General features: G+C 36.1%; 3 protein-coding genes across 5 annotated transcripts in view; 1 reads left to right on the top strand and 2 right to left on the bottom strand.

Moving 5' to 3' along the window:
• Nucleotides 1-301: 301 nt before the first annotated feature.
• pin1 (peptidylprolyl cis/trans isomerase, NIMA-interacting 1) lies at nt 302-4,370 on the bottom strand. The gene is made up of 5 exons (XM_044113103.1): nt 4,157-4,370; nt 2,513-2,595; nt 1,852-1,960; nt 1,252-1,362; nt 302-1,115 (listed from the first exon to the last, which is right to left on the bottom strand). Exons 1-5 carry the CDS (start codon nt 4,212-4,214, stop codon nt 1,006-1,008), a joined length of 471 nt encoding a protein of 156 aa, XP_043969038.1. The 5' UTR covers nt 4,215-4,370; the 3' UTR covers nt 302-1,005.
• ubl5 (ubiquitin like 5) lies at nt 3,917-7,567 on the top strand. 2 transcript variants are annotated; one of them, XM_044113105.1, is made up of 5 exons: nt 3,917-4,192; nt 4,776-4,840; nt 5,547-5,630; nt 5,720-5,757; nt 6,980-7,567. In XM_044113105.1, the coding sequence occupies exons 2-5, from the start codon at nt 4,785-4,787 to the stop codon at nt 7,021-7,023; spliced, it is 222 nt and encodes a 73-aa protein (XP_043969040.1). In that variant the 5' UTR covers nt 3,917-4,192; nt 4,776-4,784; the 3' UTR covers nt 7,024-7,567. The 2 variants fall into 2 exon arrangements, with proteins under 2 accessions (XP_043969040.1, XP_043969039.1); XM_044113104.1 differs by lacking the exon at nt 3,917-4,192 and adding an exon at nt 4,388-4,528.
• A 6,641-nt stretch (nt 7,568-14,208) lies between these two features.
• The window catches only part of LOC122828978 (proto-oncogene vav-like), a 30,543-nt gene continuing 21,064 nt past the window's right edge, over nt 14,209-23,687 (bottom strand). Inside the window, exons 22-29 of one of the 2 annotated variants that reach the window (XM_044113100.1) lie at nt 21,088-21,218; nt 19,646-19,711; nt 19,424-19,455; nt 17,551-17,661; nt 16,114-16,201; nt 15,866-15,995; nt 14,501-14,649; nt 14,209-14,410 (exon numbers count right to left, since the gene is read on the bottom strand). In XM_044113100.1, coding sequence (XP_043969035.1) covers nt 14,357-14,410; nt 14,501-14,649; nt 15,866-15,995; nt 16,114-16,201; nt 17,551-17,661; nt 19,424-19,455; nt 19,646-19,711; nt 21,088-21,218 — 761 coding nt within the window. In that variant the 3' untranslated portion in view covers nt 14,209-14,356. Of the gene's footprint in view, nt 14,411-14,500; nt 14,650-15,075; nt 15,435-15,865; nt 15,996-16,113; nt 16,202-17,550; nt 17,662-19,423; nt 19,456-19,645; nt 19,712-21,087; nt 21,219-23,687 lie in introns of those variants that run through there. The other variant, XM_044113102.1, reaches the window with a different exon arrangement.

Genomic DNA, 23,687 nt, shown 5'->3' with positions numbered 1-23,687 from the left:
CTAGGAAAGCAGAGACTGGATGGTAAGACACATCCAAGAGATCTTGTTCAACACAGAATGTTTACAGTGCTGCCTTTATTACAGTGATTTTTGGACAGACATACATTTTTTTGGTTCTAATTTTGGCTTTGTATTTTTCCACAACTAACCTTAAGTTATTTATCTATTGGTGAACTCTGCATTGATTTGGTCTGAGTCTGTGAGCGCTTGTGAGGGGGATAGAAGGTAGCAGAAAAAGAAAGAATAATTAATGTTTCAATCAGTGAAATGTGACAAAAGGAACTCAGTAAAGGGACAAAAATGTGTTTTATAACTTTATTCCTCTGTTACAACAGTGTCAACAATTTAAATGAATATTGATGCTTTTAAAAGCTGTGGGGCCTGATGTTAAAAAACTGCAAGCTTTCAATGGTACCGTCTTGGAATCAATCATGCTCTTCCTGAAGTCATTTCCATAATGACTTCAGAAAGAAGTCATTATGGAAAAAATTGTCAGTTTTTGAATGTTGGGTGTAGAATGCAAAAGAACAGCTAATTCTCCGTCTGCAGGGATGCACAACATCTTGAAAACGATTTAAACAGCCGACCTACAAATCTTGAGAAAATGGTTTACAGAAAGGAACTGCTTTTGCACACAGCAGGAAGGGAGAACAATCAAAAGCAAACAATATATGGTCCATTTCAAAGACATGCACATGTCAGTTACAGTAGCATCTGCTTTTCAGGAATCAGTCACAACTCCAGGCACTAATGCTTCTCTATCATGGCATTGCTGTGGTAGATAAAAGCTTCAGGTCTTTGGGAATAATCCTTTGTTCTCAAAGTCATTTTATTAATCAAACTTGAGTGTGGGATTTTGAGCATATAATCCCCTCTAAAACATTACTGCATGTGTTTGACGTACTGGGGTGATGAGTGCATTTTAAACAAATGGCAGGCCTGCTTGGGTTAGTTTCAGTAAATGCGTGTATGACAGTGGAGTGGGAGAGCAGGCGGTGCCGCCTTTCAGCCGGTACGTAAGATGATGTGAACTCCAGAGTCGGTAAAAACAGGTCCACTCATGTCTCCTACTTTGAGAGCGAAGGAGGCGTCTTCAAAAGGCTTCTGCATTTGACCTGAAGCATACAGAATGTACATTCAACAAAGACTAGGATTTTTCACGTGTCAAAAACAAAGTTAGAATCACTCAGTTATTGACAATTGCACTGTAAATCCTGAAAGTATTTCATTTGGATGCCATTCAGGGTTTACCTCTTCCAAACAAACCAAGGTCGCCACCATTTTTTGCTGAGCTGCAGTCGCTAAACTGGGAGGCTAAGCTTTCAAACTTTTCCTCTCCTGACTTGACCTGTTCGATGTACTCTGCATGGAAAAACACAGACAACATGTCAACTCAATTAATAGTATCTTTGAAAATCCATATGTACAAAGAGTGATATAATACTTCAAGTGCACATTTCTGTAAAAATGGATGATTACGGCTTACAGCTACTAAAATCCAAGTTTATTTTTTTGACAAAATCAGAATTATATTAAGTGCTTTAACAGTTCCTGGAAGATGGTTGCTCCTGGTTTGAGCTGTGAAAACTTCATGCTGGACCTCAATCAACATAGATTATGAGCTTCTCAACTCTTCCTTATGGACACTCATTAACACCCTCTTTCCCATGATGCTTAGGCTGTAACATGACTTTAACATATGTTAAAAAAGAAAGTAAACAATCTTTACTTTTGAAATCAATTACTGACATATATCAACGACATCTTAACCTCCTGAGCTGCAGCTGTTAGCAGCTCAGGCTTTACAGAGTGGCATCCTGCTGCAGCTCAGATCTGATCATCTCTACTTACTCTGAATGAGGTCCAGAGCCTCATCTTTAGACCGCGTGATAGTTTGTTCTCGCCAGGAAGATGGTCGACGTGACTGATTGTGTTTCACCAACAGATGAGAGCAGCGAACCTGCAAGAGGGAAAGAAAAGCCATGAAACCTACGCTGAAAGATCATTAATAATTCATCCAAAGGGACCTAAGTCTGTCATGAAAACACATTTTGTAGATGATAAATGGTCCCAGAAATTATTGCAGTAAACAATAGCATTGTTTGTTTTGGGACTATTTTCATGTAATCCATAGATAATGGCAAATAATAATGCAAGTTTACGTTCTCGAAGACAAGTAAAACTTTAACTTTGTTAACAACTCTTAACACTGGAACTGGAAGGTATTTTTTTATGTCCAAAATAAAACAACTATAAATAATAAATAAAATGTAAAAACCAAACATGTGTAGTGTAACAACACTACACAGATACACAAACACAAGAGCTATTAAAAAAGAACATCACAAACAAGCACAAGTGCAGAAACAGTAGGCTCAGGCTGTAACAGGCATATTCATCTGAACTAATAGTGATGCATTACATATATTATCTTTGGTAATGATAGACAGTTCTTGTCATTGGGTGCACTGTGAAATTGATTAAAATGCAACAATCATTATTTCAGTTCAACCTTTTCTGGCTCTCCACGTCCGTCTCCTACTGGACGTTCCCACTGACTGGCATTGGTGATGTGATTAAAGTAATACACTTTTCCTGCAAGAGCAAACACACAGACGTCCAAATTACATTTGTTTTTGGAAAATAGACAATAGATACAAAGCGCTAATTATGTCTTAGAATTTTGTGAATTTTTAACTGCAAATTAAATGACAGTAAGTCATGCTTTGGCATGATTTGGAAACAAAACGACAACAAAAAGAAAGAAACGCATAAATACAGTTTGTCAGTATCAGTGTTTAAAGCTCAGGCTCTCTGCACCATGTTGGTTCCAGCAGCATCAAAGCCATAACTGATAAGTATGATACAATCCCTGTAGAAAACTTTTTTTTAACTCTAAAAGGAGAAAAGCCCCTGTCAGACTAGACATAAATATGTGACTTTACTGATTTAGGTCAAAGAAGATGCGTTTCAGCATAACCAGTCATACCTGGCATTAATTTCCTCTACCAGTGGTCAGATTTCAGCTCTCTGCCTTATTGCAAGAAAAGATTGTCATAGACTACTTGTAAATAATGTGAACCAGCAAGAAATCGATCAGAATTATTTTGGTTTGTTCTGTGCTTTGATCATTTATATTTCATAAGATTCAACTGGCTCAAACAAGTTTCAAATCTTGACCAATAAAAATAACAAATCATTTAAAACCTAAATAACAGAAATTAAAAGAAGTCTGGCTAAGTCTTTAGAACATGACAGACACATTAAATCACTTTAACTACTATATATATATTTTTTACACACTTATCAACTGATTTACATTAGGCATTTTGGTTTTATTTGCTACAGAACTCTTTAACAGCCTTATTAACAATTACAATGGGTGAAGGAAAAGAAATAGAGGGTATTTAGTCTTATGTACTTTCTTTCAAAAAGTCATCAAAATTCCAATAAAAAAAAAATCTAATTCAAAAATACTTTATTCATCCCTAAGGAAAATTTAATGTAAATATATTGCAACATGAAATGTTAGCATGTACGTTAACTACTGAGTAATGAATATCCCTTGTTTTAAAGTCAACAGTGTAGTCACAGCTAAAATTGCTTCATGAAAGCAAGCACTTAATTTGATTAAATATTTGATAAAAATAGTCTGAACTGCATTTCTGGAGTCATACAGAAAAAAATAAATAAAGACAATTACTCCTATTTTACTCAGGTTGGTGTTTGTTAAATCAGTTAAAAGAAGACTCTCTTAAAAGGCTAGGCCAAGACAACCTTTTTCTTTTAAATTTTAGATTTGATTATTAGATACTTTTAAGTTAATTAAAACTCTGGGTCTCGCGCTATTTTAACGCAAATCTCTACAACGGGGTGACGTCATGCGTGGCCCTGCAGCAGCAAACCTGAATGAATTAGCTCCTCGAATAACGACACAGCCACTAAAGTCGAACCCTATCTGGAAAAACGCATTTATGGCTTCTTATTCTACATCACTTCTTTCAGACAATCAGCCTGTAATAATAAGGTTTCTCTAGTTTGTTTCTCTATTGTACCACGATGCACATGCAGCTAGCTAGCGAATCAACCCTACTTACAATACAATTTTATAAAACTCTGTGGCTCATTTATCCTGTTTCAGATTGGGGTTCATTACCTGAACTACGACTCATTCTCTTCTCCCATCCGGACGGTAAATTTTCTTCGTCTCCCATTTCTGTAGCAGCAACGTTTTCAAATTTCAATTCACTGTTGCAGCGAAGCAAGGAAGGAGTTACAGCGCAGGACACGACAGTTAATAACTTGTTTTCGATACAAGTTGTTTTCAGTGCTTGTCCCGCCCTACGGTGGCCTTCATCTCTCCCATTGGATTCCGTTTGTTGCGAAACAACGTTCTACTTGATTTGATTGGTCTAGAAATTGAACCTGCTTTACGGCAAAGCGAACGAGAGCGTTGCAGAAAATACCAGAGAGGGAGAACAATTTTTCAACCTGCACTTTCAGTGTATTTGAAGAGTGTTTAAATTTGGTAAATTAATATTTACTTAAATACATATCTTCGTGATTATAGAGGCTGTTCATTCGTATGCTTACTTGTTTATACAGTAATAATTTAACCACGGTATTTCTTTTAGCATGTTAGCTAACTCACACGGTTTCTGTGTTGAATTTAGGGATTTGCAGACTAAACTGCTTCATGTTTTGACCCATTGTTTAATCAAGTTCAGCTATGTTAAACGCTGGCCCAACTACGGTCTCCCTCTTTTTTGTGACAGACGGCGAAAATGATCGAGGTGGTTTGCAACGATCGTCTTGGAAAGAAAGTCCGAGTAAAATGCAAGTATCCTTGTGTGACAGTGTCTGAAAAGCAGTGGGTTGATAAGAAAAAACACAAAAAAGTTATTAGTTATTCAGTTTCTTGGTGAAACCTATTTGGATATTATTTCAAAGGACATCCGTTTTCCTTTCATGGTCCTTTCTCAATATCTTGGTTTTATGAAGGCCAAATTATTTCTGTAGTGCCAGGACTCAAGCTTTTAGGAGAAGTGCATCATGAAATCAATCCAGTGCAGTCCAATGTTCAATAATAAAGTGCAGTAAAATTCGGTTCCTAGTCCTAAATGTTAATTTTATATCAAAAGAAACCCAACCAATTGTATTGAGTCCCTAATTTTGCAGTAATCCATTGTCCTGAACAAACGTTTGGTAATAGTGGAAAAGAATAGCTGTTTTTTTTTATCAAGAAGAAGAACTAACAGCACTAAAATGGAATAAACAAAGCAAGTAGATATTAATTCTGCTACAACTTCATTTGTACTTGTAGAGAGCCAATGTTACACACAGAAAATACTGAGATCCAGCAGGACAAACATAAGCCCACTATCTGAACGTGAAGTTTAAAAATTGAGCCTCATTTAATTTCTAATGTAATTTTTTGTTGGACAGTTGAAAAGAGTCTAACCAGGATTTCTGTCTGTAGATGAGATTTTTGTTGTAGTTGTAGTTGTTTTTGTGCCATCACACTGCTCCTTAACCTCCACGTTCAGCTCAGAGGATACCATCGGAGATCTGAAGAAGCTCATCGCAGCTCAGACAGGAACACGATATGACAAGATCGTTTTGAAAAAATGGTAGGCTGCTCATTTGAAATACTCCCACATGCACTGCTGTTCACATCTGCAAAATGCCCTTATATTTATTTCTGCTGTTTTTTTTAAAGGTATACCATATTTAAGGATCATGTGACTCTAGGAGACTGTATCCTTTAAGCGCTCCTCTTGCACTGTCTATAGCTGATCAATGAGACTGCACCAGGTTACTAATAATCACAAAGGAATGTTTCTGTTTTCTGGTTTGTTGTGTTTCCTGTTAGCTTCAGCTTGTTTTGACTGGTTTTTGTGCCCAGCAACAAAAACTATTTTGCAGTGTTACGACACACAGATTACATCTGAGGGACAAACAGGACTTAATGCCAATATCTTGTTGATAGAAAGCGCAGCAGGTCTTCAGGAGGGTGGTGGCTTTTAGGACCTGTCAGGTCTGTTTTGGCAGCAAAAGTGAAATACTTCAAATATGTTCAAATATTTGATAACCGTAGCTTTTCCCACTAATCATTGTTAAATTAAACTTAGTAATCAGGGTTTCTGCCAGTATATTATAAATCTGGCAGTTCAACAGGCTTTGCTTGCCCACTCCCTAGTCCTGCCTGGCTATATGTTGCTTGTTTCTATAAAAAAAAACCCAATACATTAAAATTTACTGATATGTAACTACAGAGAGAGCCATCATACACGAATGCAGAAAGAAGTGGCCAGCCTATCATCATGACTCAGAGCACACCAGGGACTCATGCAGCAGGTCAAATAGAATCAATTTAATGCACTGTAAGGCTGACTTGACTCAATGAATGTCTGTGTTCATCATTCAACAATAAAATCAAGAAAGACTGGGCCAAAATGGAAAAAACTTTCCATGGAGCGGAAAGTTTCCCATGGAACATTCCCCTCCAAAACCACTGCTCCAGTCCAAATGATGGTTTTGAAGTAATCTTTTCAAAGTCTGGTGCTAATTCCAACTGAGTTGCTGTGAGATGACTTTTAAAATCTTGGGCATGCTTGTTTAAAACCACGCTGCAAGAACAACCCAAAATTCCTTCACAGGGATGTAAAAAATAAACCAACAAATAAACAAATAAAAAAAAAACAACAACCTTATATCCAATGTCAGGTCAGTTTTGAGGGGAACTAGCTCTTTGTTCTTCAGGTTCATTTGAATTTAATTTCCCCCCTTATTAAGTAGATCAAGCTGTGAAAACTACACCTTGTGTGTAATCAAGTTGTTTCATTTGAACCTTTTTGATAATATGAAGCCTGCTGTGGGCAAAATAGAAGAAATCTATGTGGGCGCTATGTTTGTTGATGGTTATTTTATACTGGTGCCAATAAACTCAGACTGTTGTACTTAACTGCTGCTCCTGCAGATGAAATCCACGACGGGATGAACCTGGAGTTGTACTACCAGTAGATGAGAAGGACCACAAGTCAGAGATGCTCAGACACAACTTCATAGACACACAGCCATGTTCAGCTGAAAGGGGGCGCCATCCACCAGACAAAAACACACTGCTGTCTTAGTCTCAGCATAAGCAGTTAGTATGGTAAAGTTATGTTCTGGTCAAAATCCAGTGATTTTGCTTTTCTGTAAATAAATGCAGTGTGTTCACAAGACAAGTTGCTGGTGATTGTTGCAGCTTTGAAAAATGAATTTATCTTTAAACATCACCATTTGGATGATTGTTTTGTGATGCAGTGTTTTGTTTTGATGTCAGCAATCTCTGTGTTGAAAATTATTGGGAGAACACGACTAATTGATAGGTGATCAAGAAGTTTTAAAGTCTGTAGAGATGGAGTCAGCAGTGTTTCTGTGCATTTTTCTGGACATGTAATTGAGTTTCTCTTCATTATCAATCCATTATCTAAAAGGTTAAAACTATCAAACAGGCATAATTTTGATTCTTATCTAGATGTCTTTTGTTTTCTATATAAAGACGTATGTTTTTTCCAAAACATTGGTCATTCTGTTTTTTGTTTTTTTTTTTCCCTTTTTTTAGGTAAATCTTCCAGGTACGATGCTCGCTCTTTTATGAACAAAAGTCAGTTTCAGTGACTAATTTTTGTTAGAAGCCTCTAATTTTCTCAAGTTCTTGCCTTCAAACTTTGTAGTTACACAAATGCAGGCCTATATTTTGCTATATATTTTTTCTATAATTAAAAAAGTGAAAAACCTTCAGTAAATAACCTCTACACAGTTAAATTGTAGTGCATCAGTTTTGGTAATAATAGGAATTATTTTTTTTTACTTTCAAAAAATATTTTTAGAACAAACATCTTATTTCAACCTGTTGCAGATTAAGGTGGATTTTATATCTTTTTCAGGCGTCTATTTTATACTATTATCACTGTCAGCCAACATTACAAATACTCATCAGAACTCAGTAAGATGCAAAAGAGATGTTTTTTATGTTTTATTCCACACGAGAATTCTTTCATATTTAAAATCCTTTTATTTTTAATTGTTATTTGTAGTACATTTGTGACAATTTGTAGACACAAACAAAACACATGCACAGTAGAACACAGGCAGTAATGTTAGCAAGCTTGGTTAGATAACTGATGTTAGCTCACTTTGAAATAGGCTAATATGTTGATTTGTGACAATAACACCATCAAGGTACTCATGATTGGAACCCTCACACATTTATGAGGTAAAAAAATAAAGATAATATTTATATGCAAGCCTTATTATTGTGTAACATATTATTATTCAGGGGTGGCACTTAGGACTCAGTATGTATGGTTCGTAAAATATGTGTTCCGACAGTCGCAGTTGGTAAGAAACAGATTCCCATTAATGCCATAGGAAAAAAAATGTGGGTCACTTTAGGCACACTTGCAGAAGAATGGAGTACTATTTTAAAAATGCTATTTCTTAAAATGTATGCAAGGCACATAAAAAGTTTAATTGCATGAAATCAGTAAGATGTTTTTCTTTAAGGTTTTATTTGCTCTAGTTGCCTCTATTTGATAGTGAAGTGACAGAAAGGTGGGTAATGAGAGGAAGGGACAAGATGTGGCAAAGGTCGCCAGGCCAATAATCGAACCTGACATCTGAGTCGAGGACTAAGGCACCATATTTGCGTTGCACTTAGTCCCTGGGCCATAGCAGCACCCCACAGTTACATGTTTTTGAGGAATACCAGGAATATGAAATGATGAAAACTTAATTACAATAAATATTGCAAAAAAAAAAAAAAAAAAGCAAAAAGACCTCACTGAGTGAAAAATGACCCACTTACACATCAGAGGGTTAAGAGGATCCTCCTCCCCCACAGTTCAAAATAGATCAAGCAGATGGCTTAGAGCCAGTTTATAAATGTAACTGATAAGGTTCTAATTTCTGGAAAAAAATAATTACTATCTTTATGAATCGTATCAAAAATGCTCTTATTTGTTTACAAATATTTTCACAGGTAAAATCTTTACATGATGGAAAACAGGACATATACAAAACTTAAATTTCTGCACATTTATTGACTTTTACAAATTTAGATGTCTACACATGCATTTTAATGGACAGTAATCTTACCCCATTCATAACTTCTTGTGTTTCCATAGAAACTAAAACAAACAAGATCCTGACACAGGTTGTTTGACATCATCATGTTAATGAGAACCTCTTTGTTCTCATCAATGATGTCATAAATCTTCAAAAAGATACAAGAAGACAAGAATTCTCAGTTTGCTTCTCAACTTGGTTGGAGGTAGATCGATTCCAGAGAGACGACTTCAAAGTGACTTTACAAACCAGTTTAACTGTACACCAAGTCAAGAGGATTTTTGCCTTTGATGGGACCTTGGATTTCTTGTTACGAAGGCAGTTGAAAAGTTGTTAGGATATAGAATAAGAGACGTTTTAGTAGAGAGCTCTGAGGACAAGAGATCAAAATACTTTGCTTTTGACATTGAACCCTGAAGACCAAAAGGACATGGAAGATTCCTCTAAGGATGAGAAAGTTACAGTGAAGATCATAACTACGGATTTGACAGTAAAGGCATCAGAAGATGTTGTTGCTTTTGAAAGTGTCAAATGGACCTGGATGTCTTTTCCTGCTCATAGGTTTGCGAGTTACATTTACAACCACAGTTAACTCTTTGCGAACACAGATATCACAAAAAAGTGTCTTTACCAGTCTTTCCCAACAACATAATGGACATCGATGTGAAACCAAACTGAGACAAAGGAAATTTTGACAAATTTTGAAGAAATCTGAGGGTTAGAAGAATCCTCTTCAGCAGAAGAAAACTCACAAGATGAAATTCAAATTGACACAGATTAGTTTGACAGCGTGGATGCAAATCTTGAACCAATCATGTTGTTTTGCAAATTTTCCAACACATTCTTCAGCTGTTGGATGAACACATAGCATTAAGAACTTGAATATTACCTGAACGTTTGTGGTTCAGTATCTGGACTTTTTACAGATGCCATTGTTTGCATGGTTTTTCTTTACATCAATGCATCATTCAGGAAAATATTTCCCCCCCGATGAAGTCTTTGAAATCCAGGATAAAATAATTGAAACACTGAAGATAAAGGATGTACAACATCAGGACAAGCCAGGAGTCCTTTTGCTTTATATATTACACTATCTGACCCAATATGTCATTAACACAGACTGTCAGCTGTACAAAGCTGACTATTGTGAACAATGTCAGAAGTCTTCACATATTATTCGTAACCTTGGTCCTGTCATTCCTACCAAAGGAACAACAAGAGGACAACACAACTAATTTTCTGTAATTTAATACAGTAAATGTATTACCTCCTACTCCAGCATATAGACAAAATGCTTTTTCAATGACACCGATGTGATGATCCTGATACTCTCATGGTCAGTCAGTCCAGACGATTTAAGATATCCTGTGATTCCTGACCCAATCTTTGAAATTCCTGTAAAGACTGGAACTCAGTCGTACCATCTGTCCACAGTCATTTGCTGTTTGGTCTTACGTGACAAACAGCAGGTTAGATTACCCACCTTTTTTGGAATTGTTGGAGGGGTGCTGTTGAGTGCCCCTCCTGGGGATTTTCTTGTGCTGCTGGGAGATTCAACGCTCAGGCGGACAATGATAGTGAGACATGGAGGGTTGTGGTTTGGAGGATCGGCCATCCTGATCTGAACCAGAGTGGTGTTCTGTTATTGGACCTCTGTGCTCATTATGGATTGTCCATAACAATTTAAATTTGTTCTTGAGTATTCTCATAGGTAAAATATCAAATTTTTACATGGATGTATGAGTTGGAAAACAAGACAAATTCAAAACTTTAATTTCTGCACATTCATTGACTAACATTTACTAATTTAGATGTCTATGCATGCATTTTTAATGGACAGTAATCTTAACCCGTAGGTAACTCCTTGTGTTTCCATAGAAACTAAAACAAACAAGAACCTCACAGGTTGTTTGACATCATCATGTTAATGAGAACCTCTTTGTTCTCATCAATGATGTCATAAATCTTCAAAGAGATACAAGAATACAAGAATTCTCAGTTTGCTTCTCAACTTGGTTGGAGGTAGATCGATTCCAGAGAGATGACTTCAAAGTGACTTTACAAACCAGTTTAACTGTACACCAAGTCAAGAGGATTTTTGCCTTTGATGGGACCTTGGATTTCTTGTTATGAAGGCAGTTGAAAAGTTGTTAGGATATAGAATAAGAGACGTTTTAGTAGAGAGATCTGAGGACGAGAGATCAAAATACTTTGCTTTTGACATTGAACCCTGAAGACCAAAAGGACATGGAAGATTCCTCTAAGGATGAGAAAGTTACAGTGAAAATCACAACTATGGATTTGACAGTAAAGGCATCAGAAGATTTTGTTGCTTTTGAAAGTGTAAATGTTCCTCATGACCAAATGGACCTGGATGTGTTTGCTGGCTCACAGGTTGAGTGAGTTACATTTACAACCACAGCTAACTCTTTGCCAACACAGACATTACAAAAAAAAAATGTCTTTACCATTCTTCCCAACAACATAATGGACTGGAATGAGAAACCAAGTTGTGACAGTGAGAAAATTGTGACAAATTTTGACGAAATTTTGAGGATTCATCATGACTGCGACAGACTAGCAACCTGTCCAGGGTGAGCCGCCTCTCGCCCGGAATGTAGCTGGAGAGGAACCAGCAACTCTCCCAACTCCACTAAGGGACAAGGGTGAACAGAAAATGGATGGATGGATGGATTCATCATGAGAAGTAGAAGAAAACTCAAAAGATAAAATTCTAAATGACACACATGATTTCTACAGCATGGATGCTAATCTTGAGCTAACCATGTACTTTTACAAATTTTCCAATTCATTCTTCAACTGTTGGATGAATGCCACAACACATAGCTTGAATATTACCAGGTTTTGTGGTTCAGTATTCCGAAGAGATATCTGGACTTTTTACAGAGATGCCATAGTTTACAAGGTTTTTCTTTACAGCAATGCACCATTCAGGAAGATATTTCCCCCCAGATGAAGTCTTTACAGGATGAAATTAGAAAATATCTGAAGAAACTTAAACAGTGCCTGCCAAAATGTGCCTGTTGGTTGGAACCCAGCTTTCTGATACCAAAAATTAGCATAAATTCTAACTTAAACTAAAAAGTACTCAGTAGCATTGGGAGAGTCACAAGCCTGTTGAGGAACATGGACTTTGTTGAGAAAACAAGATATATTTGCTACCTGTTGCTCGTTGTTTTCACGTCTCCCCAGGTCCGTTAATGTCGTGTGTAAACGTGAAACCACAAAGACAATAGTCACTATTCAACTTCACAATCAACCAGACTTTTATTCAAACAATCAAGTGCATAAAATTACATCAACAGCTCACCAGAATCATCCGACACCAAAGCCAGAAAGAAGAAAAGCATTTACCTTTGAAAAATACAAAAATACAAAGACGGACCTTTGGAGACCACAGCGTCTGACCAGCTGTTTTAGCTCAATTACTTTTATATCAAGGCATGTTTCTATTGTCTGATGCATTTTAACGTACAGTTTACAGGTGGTCTCAAACAGCCCATAATGACGTATTGCTGTTTGCACACCAGAGACCATGCAGGTGTTACAGGCCAAGGTAAGAAATCATCGCTGTTCTAAGCTATCCTCCCTGTGCATTTTCCCAGCATATGAACAAAAATGTGCTCATTTCATATAGAAACATTTTACTGAAGAAAGCGGGATCACAATTTATCAGTTGTCCGTGCTTTTCATCCCTTCAAACTGCCTCAAACTGGTTCCTGAACCGCAAAGATCTCTCCTGACTTCTCCTCTGGCCCATTACATAAAACAGCAGATTTTGATTATAAAAATTAGCACACGTTTCATATAATATCCTCAAACTCTTGTAAAACAGACATGAGCAGTTTCAATATCAAAACATGTTACACTCAATATTTTCTGATTAGTTCTCCACTTCCTTAGTTATGATGAACTAAAACAATTTCCAGATGAATATATGATTTACACTCTTAATAATGACCCATTATAGCATTAAGACTGATGTACTAATAATGCTAATAATGTGGATTAGCATTATAATTGCTGCAATCAGCAGGTGATTAGATCAGTTGTACGCCTGTTATAAACTTATTGCATCTCTGACTGTGCTGTTTACATTATATCCTATATGGAGTTGCTTGACTCTCTGCCATATAAAACATGCTTACATTTCTTTTTGAGATTCACCTTTTTCACTGATAGACTAAAACAAGCCCTGGGAAGAAGCTCTGAACTACTGCAGACATAACCACAAAGAGCTGTCCTCCATCTTGGATGATCAGATGCAGACCTTTGCTGAACTGGAGGTTGAGAAAGCCAACAGTCCCTTCATATGGCTCTGCCTTCACTACTCCTCTTCTCTCTGTTACTGGTTCTGGGTTGATGACAGTACTGTAGAGTTTAAACACTGGGGCCACTTTCCAGGACAGCAGCCCTCGATGAACGTAGTTTAAAGTAATGCTGAACTTATGCCAATAGAAAACATGTTACAGGCTGTGAAAGACTTGAGACTGGGAACCAGAGGTTCACCTTCCAGCACAAAAACCCAAACCAGACTACCAGAAAGTACATTAATGTCATATAAAATGGCCCAGTCAAAGTTAACATGTATTACCACTTGTGTTACAACTTGACTGACACTTTAAGGTTCTCACAGGAAGGCTTCTGTACTGTTCGTAGAAACCTACTGTCCAATCTGACTAAGCTTAAACTATTTTGCAAAGAAAAATGGGCAAAACTTTCAGTGTACAAATGGTTGCCACACTTTTCAGATTTTTATTTTTTTTAAATGTTAAGACTTTTAGCATTCCCTCAGCCTCCTTCATAATTATTTACTTTGTGCTGACATACTGTAATGATCACATTGAAGTTTCTAAATGCAATAGGAACAATGTGGAAAAACTGCAAAGAAAATATAACTTTTACAAGATACTGCAAAGACCCATTTTTGAAACATTTAATTGACCTCAGATCAAATTTCTAAAGCTCCTATTACATAAAATATGTCACAACAAATATTCAAGTGAAATTGTTTGCCAAAACAATGTAGAAAGGTTTGAGAAAATCTGTAATGAATTACTGAGACGGATGAGATCAACAGAATAAAACGTTTTATTCACATTACTGGACACCCAGCAGCAGAATCACATTTCCTTTCACACACACAGCTTCACACTCATGCATTTGGTTTAATGCAGTCACTCACAAAAAATGTTTGACATTCAGAGCAGGTTGACACATCTCAGCAGTAATCAGAGTAATCCTCCTCCACATAGTTGGATGGAAACAACCCCACCTGGAAGTAGAGGCAAAAACAAGTAAGACAAGATGGTCTCTCAATATTTGAACATTTGTCGTTGTGTAGATGATGTCTTGCTAAACTTACCCGGCCGTAGACTTCTCCCTTCCACCAGCCTGTGTGTCCCTTCTTGAGGATCTTGATGGTGTCCCCCTCTCGCAGGGACAGCTCAGTGCGGTCCCGAGCAGAGAAATCGTATCTGGCCCTCGCCAAGCCGAAGCTCCTTATGCTGCCCCCTGTGAGACAGAGCCCACATTGCAGCATGAAGAGGCTTAAAATAAGATTAACATTTTAAAACACCTGTGTGAGAGTCTCACGTCTATATGAAGCTGCAGCCAGGACATCGTTAGCCAAAACAGAAAGACGTCAAAAGAGTTGAACATCATCAAAATCTCCATTTATTTTGACTAATTCAATTGAAAATGGGAAACTCATGTATAGATGAACTTTTCAGTATGATTGTTTAAATTAAGGAAATTAGAATATTACATAAGACCAGAACAAACAGTTTTTTCTAATACAGACATTGATGGGCTGCATAACACAATAAAAATAATCTAAGATCTCAGTAAAATAAAATAAAATAAAATCTGAATCCACTTGAAATAATAGTAATAATAATAATAATAATAATAATAATAATAATAATAATAATAATAATAATAATAATAATAATAATAATAATAAAACATTGAAAAAATAAATACACAAACTGTAATACATCCATTTTTGAAATGTACAACAAAGTTTATAAAATAAATATTTGCAGTTTCATGTCTAAAATTGCAGATTTAATCCTGCTGACCTGAGAAAACAGACAAAAACCACATAAAGGTTTCAGCTGATAAAAATTACATTTCATATTATTATTATTATTTTTCTTTGTAGTCACTGGTATCAGCTTGTCAGACGTGCAACCTTAACATTCTGCCTGAGTTTTGTCTTTTTTGTCTCAGACATTGTCTTGTCCTTCATCCATTTGAGTAATGACTGTTGTCCCGGAGACCGTCGCTGACATCCTCTGCAAGTATGAAAAAACACAAAATGCTGCTGCTAAAGAACACGGCTGTTCATAAAGTGCTGTGTCCATTAAGGGAAAGTTGGTGGTAGAGTAAACGCAGCCTAATTAAGGATTTTATTAAGCATCATTGCTGATAATTGGTAGCATGATGACATGTCTGTATTTTTTAGTAGTCTCGGGTCATTTCTAATTTTCATACACGCAAAATCTGGAGTTTTCATAAGCTTTAGCAATCCTAACAGAAATAGAAACATATGCATGAAACATATCACTCCATATAATGTATTATTACCTTTAATAAATACTGGAAATGGACTAAAATGTCTCATGTCACTTAATTTCTTGTCTAATTAGCATGACAGAGCAGCCATAAATAGTCCCTGAGCAGATCCGACTGACACTTTAAGGTTCTCACAGGAAGGCTTCTGTACCTGAGGTTGTGTGTGGTGTGTTGTTAGACGAGTTGCTTTGCTCTGGCTGTTTAAAAGGGATACGCAGCGTCGTGTCCACATCCTTAAAGTATTCCTTCAGAGAATTCTTCTGGTAGAATTCAATCATTTCCTGATGAAGATAGAAGAAAGAAAAGGGCTCATGAGAAAACGCAGAGTGGTCCTAAACAGGGAAACTTTGTCAATCAGAAATCCCTGATATAAGAACAGCTGTCCTACTTCAAACTTACGACTAAACCTCTGAATGCCTTCTTGTCGTTGATGCGGTAGAGGCCCTCACAGGAGGTGATCTTGATGTGTCTGATGTCCATGTTGAACCTTGAGAACACCCAGATGAATCATTAGTTTGATTTTAAACAGACCCTCATTTACAAAGCTGCCTTTGTATGTCAGTGATTTCCAGTCAGAACAAGAAGAAACCCTTTTGTTTGAAAAGGTGCATTCAATTGAGAAAAAGTGTCTTTTTTTGTTAATTCTTCCATCAAGTGCAGTAGAACGTAAATTGCCAAACTGAGGCAACACATTTTGAACCTGGCATGTGAATCCAGTACAAACTGGTTATTGAACTTTGCATCTTGTTGCCTGCAGAAAGACTTCAACACTGGGGGCTACGACAAAGACAATGGTTTCTGACAACAGGTTTTTGTCAACTATTCAAATCTCTGATTTCAAGCCAAACCTGGGTGATTAAACACTTGTCCACAACGACCAAGCTGACAGCAAATACAACAAAAAGCATGTTATTTATCAAACATACAGTTAAAACAAAAGTAATGCATAAATATATATATGTTAGATGCAATCATTAAAACCAGGCATGGAAATTTTGGATGGATTTAATACTACTTAAAGCACATTTAGATATATTTTAAATACATTTAAAGATCTTGCAGAAACCAACATTCTTTATAAAATAGGTTACAATTGGATGCTGCCAACACTGGATGTCTCTAGATCAGAAGCAGCCAGTGGAGTTGTTTCACTTACAGATCAGAATGACCTCTGACCTCTTCCCACTGGGGTTCAACTGGAATTAGACCCTGAATGAAAACCAGACCATGCTGGAGGGATTTTTTTCTTTCTTGTCTGGCTGAGGAACACTTAGGTTTTCCCCAGAATGAAAGAATTACATGACTTGGGCAAAACATTTTGGGTATCCCTTTTCACAAGCTAATTACAATAGTTTGCATGAATTTTGGCCCGTTCTTCCTGTCAGTTATGTTTGCAGGCTGCCTCGCTCACAGCTCTCAGCCCTGCCCACAAATTTGTTAAATGGGTTAAGTGGTCCTGAGCCTGAAACGCTTAGGTTGATGTAAAGTCTTAGTTTTACTCCTCACATAGTCCTTTGCATGTGAAAACCATCATATTTGGTCTTATGTGAACAGAGCTGTGGCCTCCTCTCAGAATCACCTTTTTCACTTGCGTGAAAACCGTCCTTGAACTTTGCATTGTCTATCCCATGAAATCATCTAAAAATAAAATATCTATAAACATATTCCTTCAAGGGATATTAAAGAGGACATTATCATTAAATTAATTAAATGTTAGATCATTTTTAACAAGACAAACAAACCGAAAATTAAGCTTTGCTAACAATGTACTCTTTGTTGCTATAACAAAATTAATATTTCATCAACAGAGAAACATAACTGCTAAAGGCTTCTTACTTGATGCTGATTGCAAACTCTCCTCCATCCTTTTGCCTCACAAGGAATGTTCCATCAGAACGTGATATTAGCAGGTTCTTGGCAGCAGCGCGGTCCATGTTTCCAGCAAACCTTTAATCAATGTGAGATAACAAAAACATAAGCTGGGAAACAAAACCAGAGTACAGTTCATGAGTGTATGACAGACAAGTGCTCTGAATAATAATAATAATAATAATAATAATAATAATAATAATAATAATAATAATAATAATAATAATAATAATAATAGTAATAATAATAATAATAATAATAATAATAATAATAATAATAAATAGTTCAACTTAGAAAACATCAGAAAAACCAAAAAACAAATTGAATTTAGTTACAGGAAAACAAAATCTAAGTTCAATAGTAAAAAGTGTTAAGAGTCAAAAACTCTTCATAAATGTTTAAGGGAGAAGTTCTGGAGCTTGGCAGAGTAAACATACTGCCCCGTTTCTCCTCTTTTGACTGTAAAGTTTCAGGTATTAGATGAAGTCTTTAAATCAGTTCTAAAGCCACAGGACGTCAGTGGAGAAAGTTTTGTGAATGAAGTAATGTGCCTCCATCTCTGTGGGCTTCCTTAAATTCTGTCAATCCTTTGCACATTTGCAGTATATGTCTTTGGGAGGCCAATTGCAGTTATCAAATGTGGATAAAACAAAAGGACATACTATTCACTCCTATTTTAGTTAGTATCATCAGCATAAAAATCACATTTTGGGCCAAAATCACTGATTTGGGCCTGGGCTCCTCTGAACCTCTTCTTCCTGGAGGCGTGGCTTGTGTTTAAGTTTTAAATGTTGACCAGTCACTAATGTTTGCCCATGGTATGTAATGTGCCAGTTTGACATAAAGAAGCTTACCGGAAATTGCCTGTCCTGAAAACAACCATCTTCCACCACAAAGAGAGAGAATAGCCAATCTGAACAAAGTTAATTCAATATTTGGAAGTGTGACCAACACAGACTGAACGGCTTCCTTCACTTCCTCCTCTTCCATCGCTAGAACTACAAGTAGACAACAATCCTAAAACAGCGCAGAACATTGGTCTGCTATTTTTTGAAATACCCAACTTATTATTTTAGCTGCATTAACAGTTTCATTAAGCTTTTCATTTAAATTGATTTTATCTATGCAGTTTATTTTACTGGTCTGACTAATTAGCTCTTATGTCAGATGTTTAAAATAAATGTAGATTTTACAGACTACTATGGAAGAGAATTAGGGCCACTGAAAAAACAAGAATTCTGGCTTTAATCTGAGATTAAAGACTGATTTTAATCTTAGTCAGAATTCTTTAAATTTTTTCAGTGGCCCTAATCCTCTTCAGTACATACACAGATTGCTAGGTGATGGCATGGTCTTTTTTATGAAAAAATAAATAAATAAAATAAATGTCAAGGACGGGATTTCATTTTGTCTGCTTTAACCATACTGACCGCTAGATGGCAGCAGTAAAAGATTCTGGCTTCTTGCAAAGTGATGTTTGGGACTTTATCTGCTTCACATATATTATCTTTTTCTTTAAAATCACAATCTTGATGTTTTGCTGCAGCATATTACTTACACTGAGGCAACAGTCTCTGTACACTGGAGTTACATTTTGCACGGCAGAAATCGTGTTGACCATCAGTGTTACACAACAGTATCTCGCAAGCACAACTTTACAAACACCAGCATATTTTCCTCAGTATGTGGTTCTGTTTTATGGCTATCAATATTGTTTCTTTCTCTGTGTCAGGATTGTGGTGTTTCCCAGTCAGGTCTGCTAAGAACTGAATTGCATACGATATGAGACAAGTTGTGGTTGGTGAGTCAGTCACTTTGCTCAGTTCCTGTTCATACTCACCAGAGGAAGTCAGACAGGTCTGAGGTTGGCCTCTGGAAAAGAACCAGATCACAAAGAGGTTATATGTAAGCCCGTGGTCATGGGTGTTATAATTCCTCACTTCCTAATACTGTGAATGTTTGCTTTTGTGCTACAAATGGTGGTAACTGGAAACTAGCTCAAAACACAACAAACTGAAGCTTGTGATTTGTTAGGCCAGCTTGTGCTGACTGCTCTACTTACAGAGATGTAGGGCTTAACGCTCTGGCACGGGAACCATCCCACTTGACCAGCTGTCAGATTTCTTCCCTGAGAATCACAGTCACTATTATACAGACATCAATCGTTTAGCTACATAAAAACAACATTTTTTATGTACATCTAACATCAGAGTCAGTTGGTTGTTCAACAATAAGTGAATACATTTTTTAAAATGGTATCTTCTGTTGAGTATTCGTTACTCATACATAATCATAATACAGTACTTGAATTCTGCACCTAGAAATTAACCGAAGTATGACAAAACTAAAACTACTACAGTAACTAATAAAAAGCTAAACAAATAATTAAAACTAATTAAAACTAACTAGATCAGTCAAACTGAAAGTCACAACAAACCATATTGAAAAACTCAGAAATATTTTAACTTTGATTTGAAGTAGCAAGACAAAGACATGTGGTAAAACAGAAAACTAACAAACCAAACAGGAGAAGAGTCAGAGTTTAACCAAACACTTGTGTCCAGAAACTCTGCATGTTGATCCAAAATTCCTCCATTTAGTGCTGAACTGTTCTTACATTGTGTATAGTGGAAAGATTTATGGTTTTCAATACCCCAGAGGAGTAAAGATAAGTTAGCAATAATAAACTACAGCCCCAAAGTCAAGGTGTCTTTATTAGTCTGCAATGGTCTTGGAAAAATGGCAAAAGTTCAACACAGTGCATAAACACTCATCCATTTTTACACTAAATTGGTGTAGAAATGTAGCCTTATATTAAAATTATGTGTCTTTTAACAGTACAATGAGCTGCCAGTCATATTATAAGTTTTACCAAAGTCTCCACTTGCACTGTTTTTCAATCTTCGTGTTTTCTTGTGTTTGCCATCAATCTTGAGTAGAAGCCCTTCTTTCCTTCCTTTTCTTTTCTTTTCCTTTCCTTTCTTTTCTATTCTCTGGATATAATAGCTCTTCATTTAAAGCAGCTTTAGCTGTATGGTAAATGTTGTTGAAGAATATCGCAACAGTGTTGCTGACTAGCTGATACTAAGTGAAGTAGGAAAGCTATGCTTTCAGAAAATAGTTTTTTTTTCTGGAGCTGCTATAAAGTTTTGCTGACAAACCAATTTTAAGAAAAATATTTCAGCTTGTTTTTTTTTTTTTTTAACAAATTATGAGCAGAGTTTTATTTACCAGCATTATAATACAGAGTTGGGACGTATACCGTAAATGCTTCTGCAGCTAAATGATTGTAATTGTAATGTATTTATTTTTCAAGTCAGCTTTCAAATGAATCTCACAAAGACCACAGACAGCAGCTGTGCAGTGAAGCCTTGATTTCAGGAAGGAAGTAAAAAACAGAAAATGAGATGAAAAAGAAAAAGGAACAGCAGCAACTCACACAAAGTCTGAAAACTGCACAGAAAAGTTGAGTGACCCCTGAATTCTGAGCTCATCCAGTCTTACCTCCCACCAGGCCAGGTCAACGTCAGCGCGGATCAGCTCGATAATATCACCTATAAAGAGCTGAAGGGGCTGGCCAAAGCCCACCGGGGGCGGCGGCACACCATAATACTCGTGACGCACTTCCATCTTTGCTGGAAATGAAGAAAAAACAGAGGTGATGATATAATGTTTGAAAGGACACTCTAACCCAATCGCTTTCATGTCCAGAAGTGTAAAAAAAACAAAAAACATTTACAGATTTGTCTTAAATCATGAGAATACTTTTAACTTTTTTCACCAGATAATCTAGGAAAATAGCAAAAAACAGTTTCCAGTAAATGTTTTCATCTATAAAGAGAAAGAAATTATCAAAACCTGCTGCATAGTTGTAAATGATTTCCGGACATTGTCCTTCAGCGTTTTCTGGAGCAGCAAAGCAGAAGTTGACCATCACACTGTCTGACTGTCACTATGATGTTCCTCCTCTAAAATGCTGCAGGTCTTGCTTTAAGGTCTGCAGAGGTTTAGATCTGGGTTCTTTTCTGAACTCATGACGACCTTTGAAAGTGCTTCCAGAAGCCAACTGCTCCTGTTCCATGGTTTTTTCTGCCAGGACTCTGGGTTTTTGGGTTGGTTTTGCTTCTCATTTTATTTTGCTTCATGTTTCAGTTCACTTTAGTTTAGCTCTTCCTAGATATTATTATTATTATTATTATTATTATTATTATTATTATTATTATTATTATTATTATTATTATTATTATTATTATTATTATTATTATTATTATTATTATTATTATTATTATTATTATTATTATTATTATTATTATTATTATTATTATTATTTGAGGTATTTAGTGAAATAAGAATTCTCTTATTGTTTTCCTTATTTTCAGTCCTTTATGGTGTTTCTAGGTTTATTCTTTAGTTCTGTCCTTGTTTCTCTGAGTCCATATCAAGCCTCCTTTTATGACTATAGTTTAATTCTATTTTATCCTTCTAGTTATTTCTTATTTCAGGCTCCCTGCAGTGTTTCTAGTAATGGTTATTAATTTCGTCACCCTAGGTTCAGTTATTCTTCCATGTCCGAGTCTATGTATATCTTCCTTTAGTAATTCTAGTTAGGTTATTTCTTTGTTTAGATCTCCTAGTTTCTGTAGCTCTATGTTCCTTAGTTCTTATTGTTGTTAGGTCAGCCTTGTTTCTACTTAGGTTCGGTTATGATTTCCCTCATATCTTTGTCTCCTAGTTCATCAGGTTTTTCTTTACTCTTAGTGTCTTTTGTATTAGTATTTTTCAGTTCCCCATTTCCTTCCTTTTGCGTTCCCAGCAGATCTCCTTAGTTTCCCTGTGCCACCTTCTCTCTGCCCCTCAGCCAGCTTTTGTGCCAATTACTCATACCTGCAATCACTCCTCTCATCTAGCTAGGCCATTACTCCATTTACTACTCCATTCATTTGGATGGAGGAGTATTTAAGCTCCTCCATCCCAGTCACAACTTGCCAGTCTGTCTTGTGACTCTGATGGTCACTACCCATATTTCTCTCCCTGGATTACCTGTTGTTCCCTCATGTTTCCCATTTGTTTTGTTTTTGTACCCTTGGATATTGGATTCTTTGTTGGTTAATTTTCTTCATTATAACATCCATTTATTTCTACATCTACTGCCTGCTGCTAGTGATGGTAAGATGAAGCCTCATGAGGCATTGAACCACTTGAGCCAACTGGTTCGAGAAAGGGTTCATTTCTTGAAGCTTCATGTGCACACGAAACCACCTACTGGCCAGGTGCATAATCACAGCCAGCTGTATCTTAATACGTGTGATGCATTGAATTTTTGTCTTTTATGGCTCTTGAGAATGACTTCACAAAAGGTGAAGAAAAAAAGAGACAAAGAGAGAGAGAAAGAGAGAGAGGGAGAGAGGGAGACACAGAGGAAGGAAAAAAGAGAAAATCCTATCCTGTCCCACAGCTATCCTATTTTTAATTTTAATTTTAATTCTAATATTAAGGATACGTGAGTTTTCACCACCTGATTTAACTCGAGTTACCTTGAACTCCAATACCATCATCACACACATCATAAGCAGATTTGCTCTGGAATAAGCAAGGTATTGATCTAAATGATTTTTTCCCCCTTCCCCCTTTATTTATTTATTTATTTTTCTGGGATTAATATTTCATGATTTTAGACTTTATTATTTCAGGACTTATTTATTTATTTATTCAGGTTATTTATTTAATTTGAGCTTTTTACTAATAATCTCACTATTACAAATAGGATTGGTTAGTTAGTTTTAAAGTTCTTAATTTTTATTTTAGGATTTTTAAGATAGCTGTGAGACAGGATAGGATTTTTTTGTATATATATATATATATATATATATATATATATATATATATATATATATATATATATATATATATATATTCTATCTCTATATATCTCTTTCTCTCTCTCTTTCTCTCTCTTTTTCTGTCTGTATATATCTATCTCTTTCACTCTGTCTCTCTGTGTATATTTATTTTTTATTTTTCTGTTTATCTCTCTCTCTATATATATGTATATATATTTTTATATATATTTGTCTCTGAGTCTCTTTCTTTCTCTCTGTATCTGT

This window comes from Gambusia affinis, linkage group LG04 (genome assembly GCF_019740435.1).
Source record: "Gambusia affinis linkage group LG04, SWU_Gaff_1.0, whole genome shotgun sequence".
Taxonomy (NCBI): domain Eukaryota; kingdom Metazoa; phylum Chordata; class Actinopteri; order Cyprinodontiformes; family Poeciliidae; genus Gambusia; species Gambusia affinis.
The sequence above is the reverse complement of the archived record's forward strand: the minus strand, read 5'-3'. Positions and strand labels throughout refer to the sequence as shown.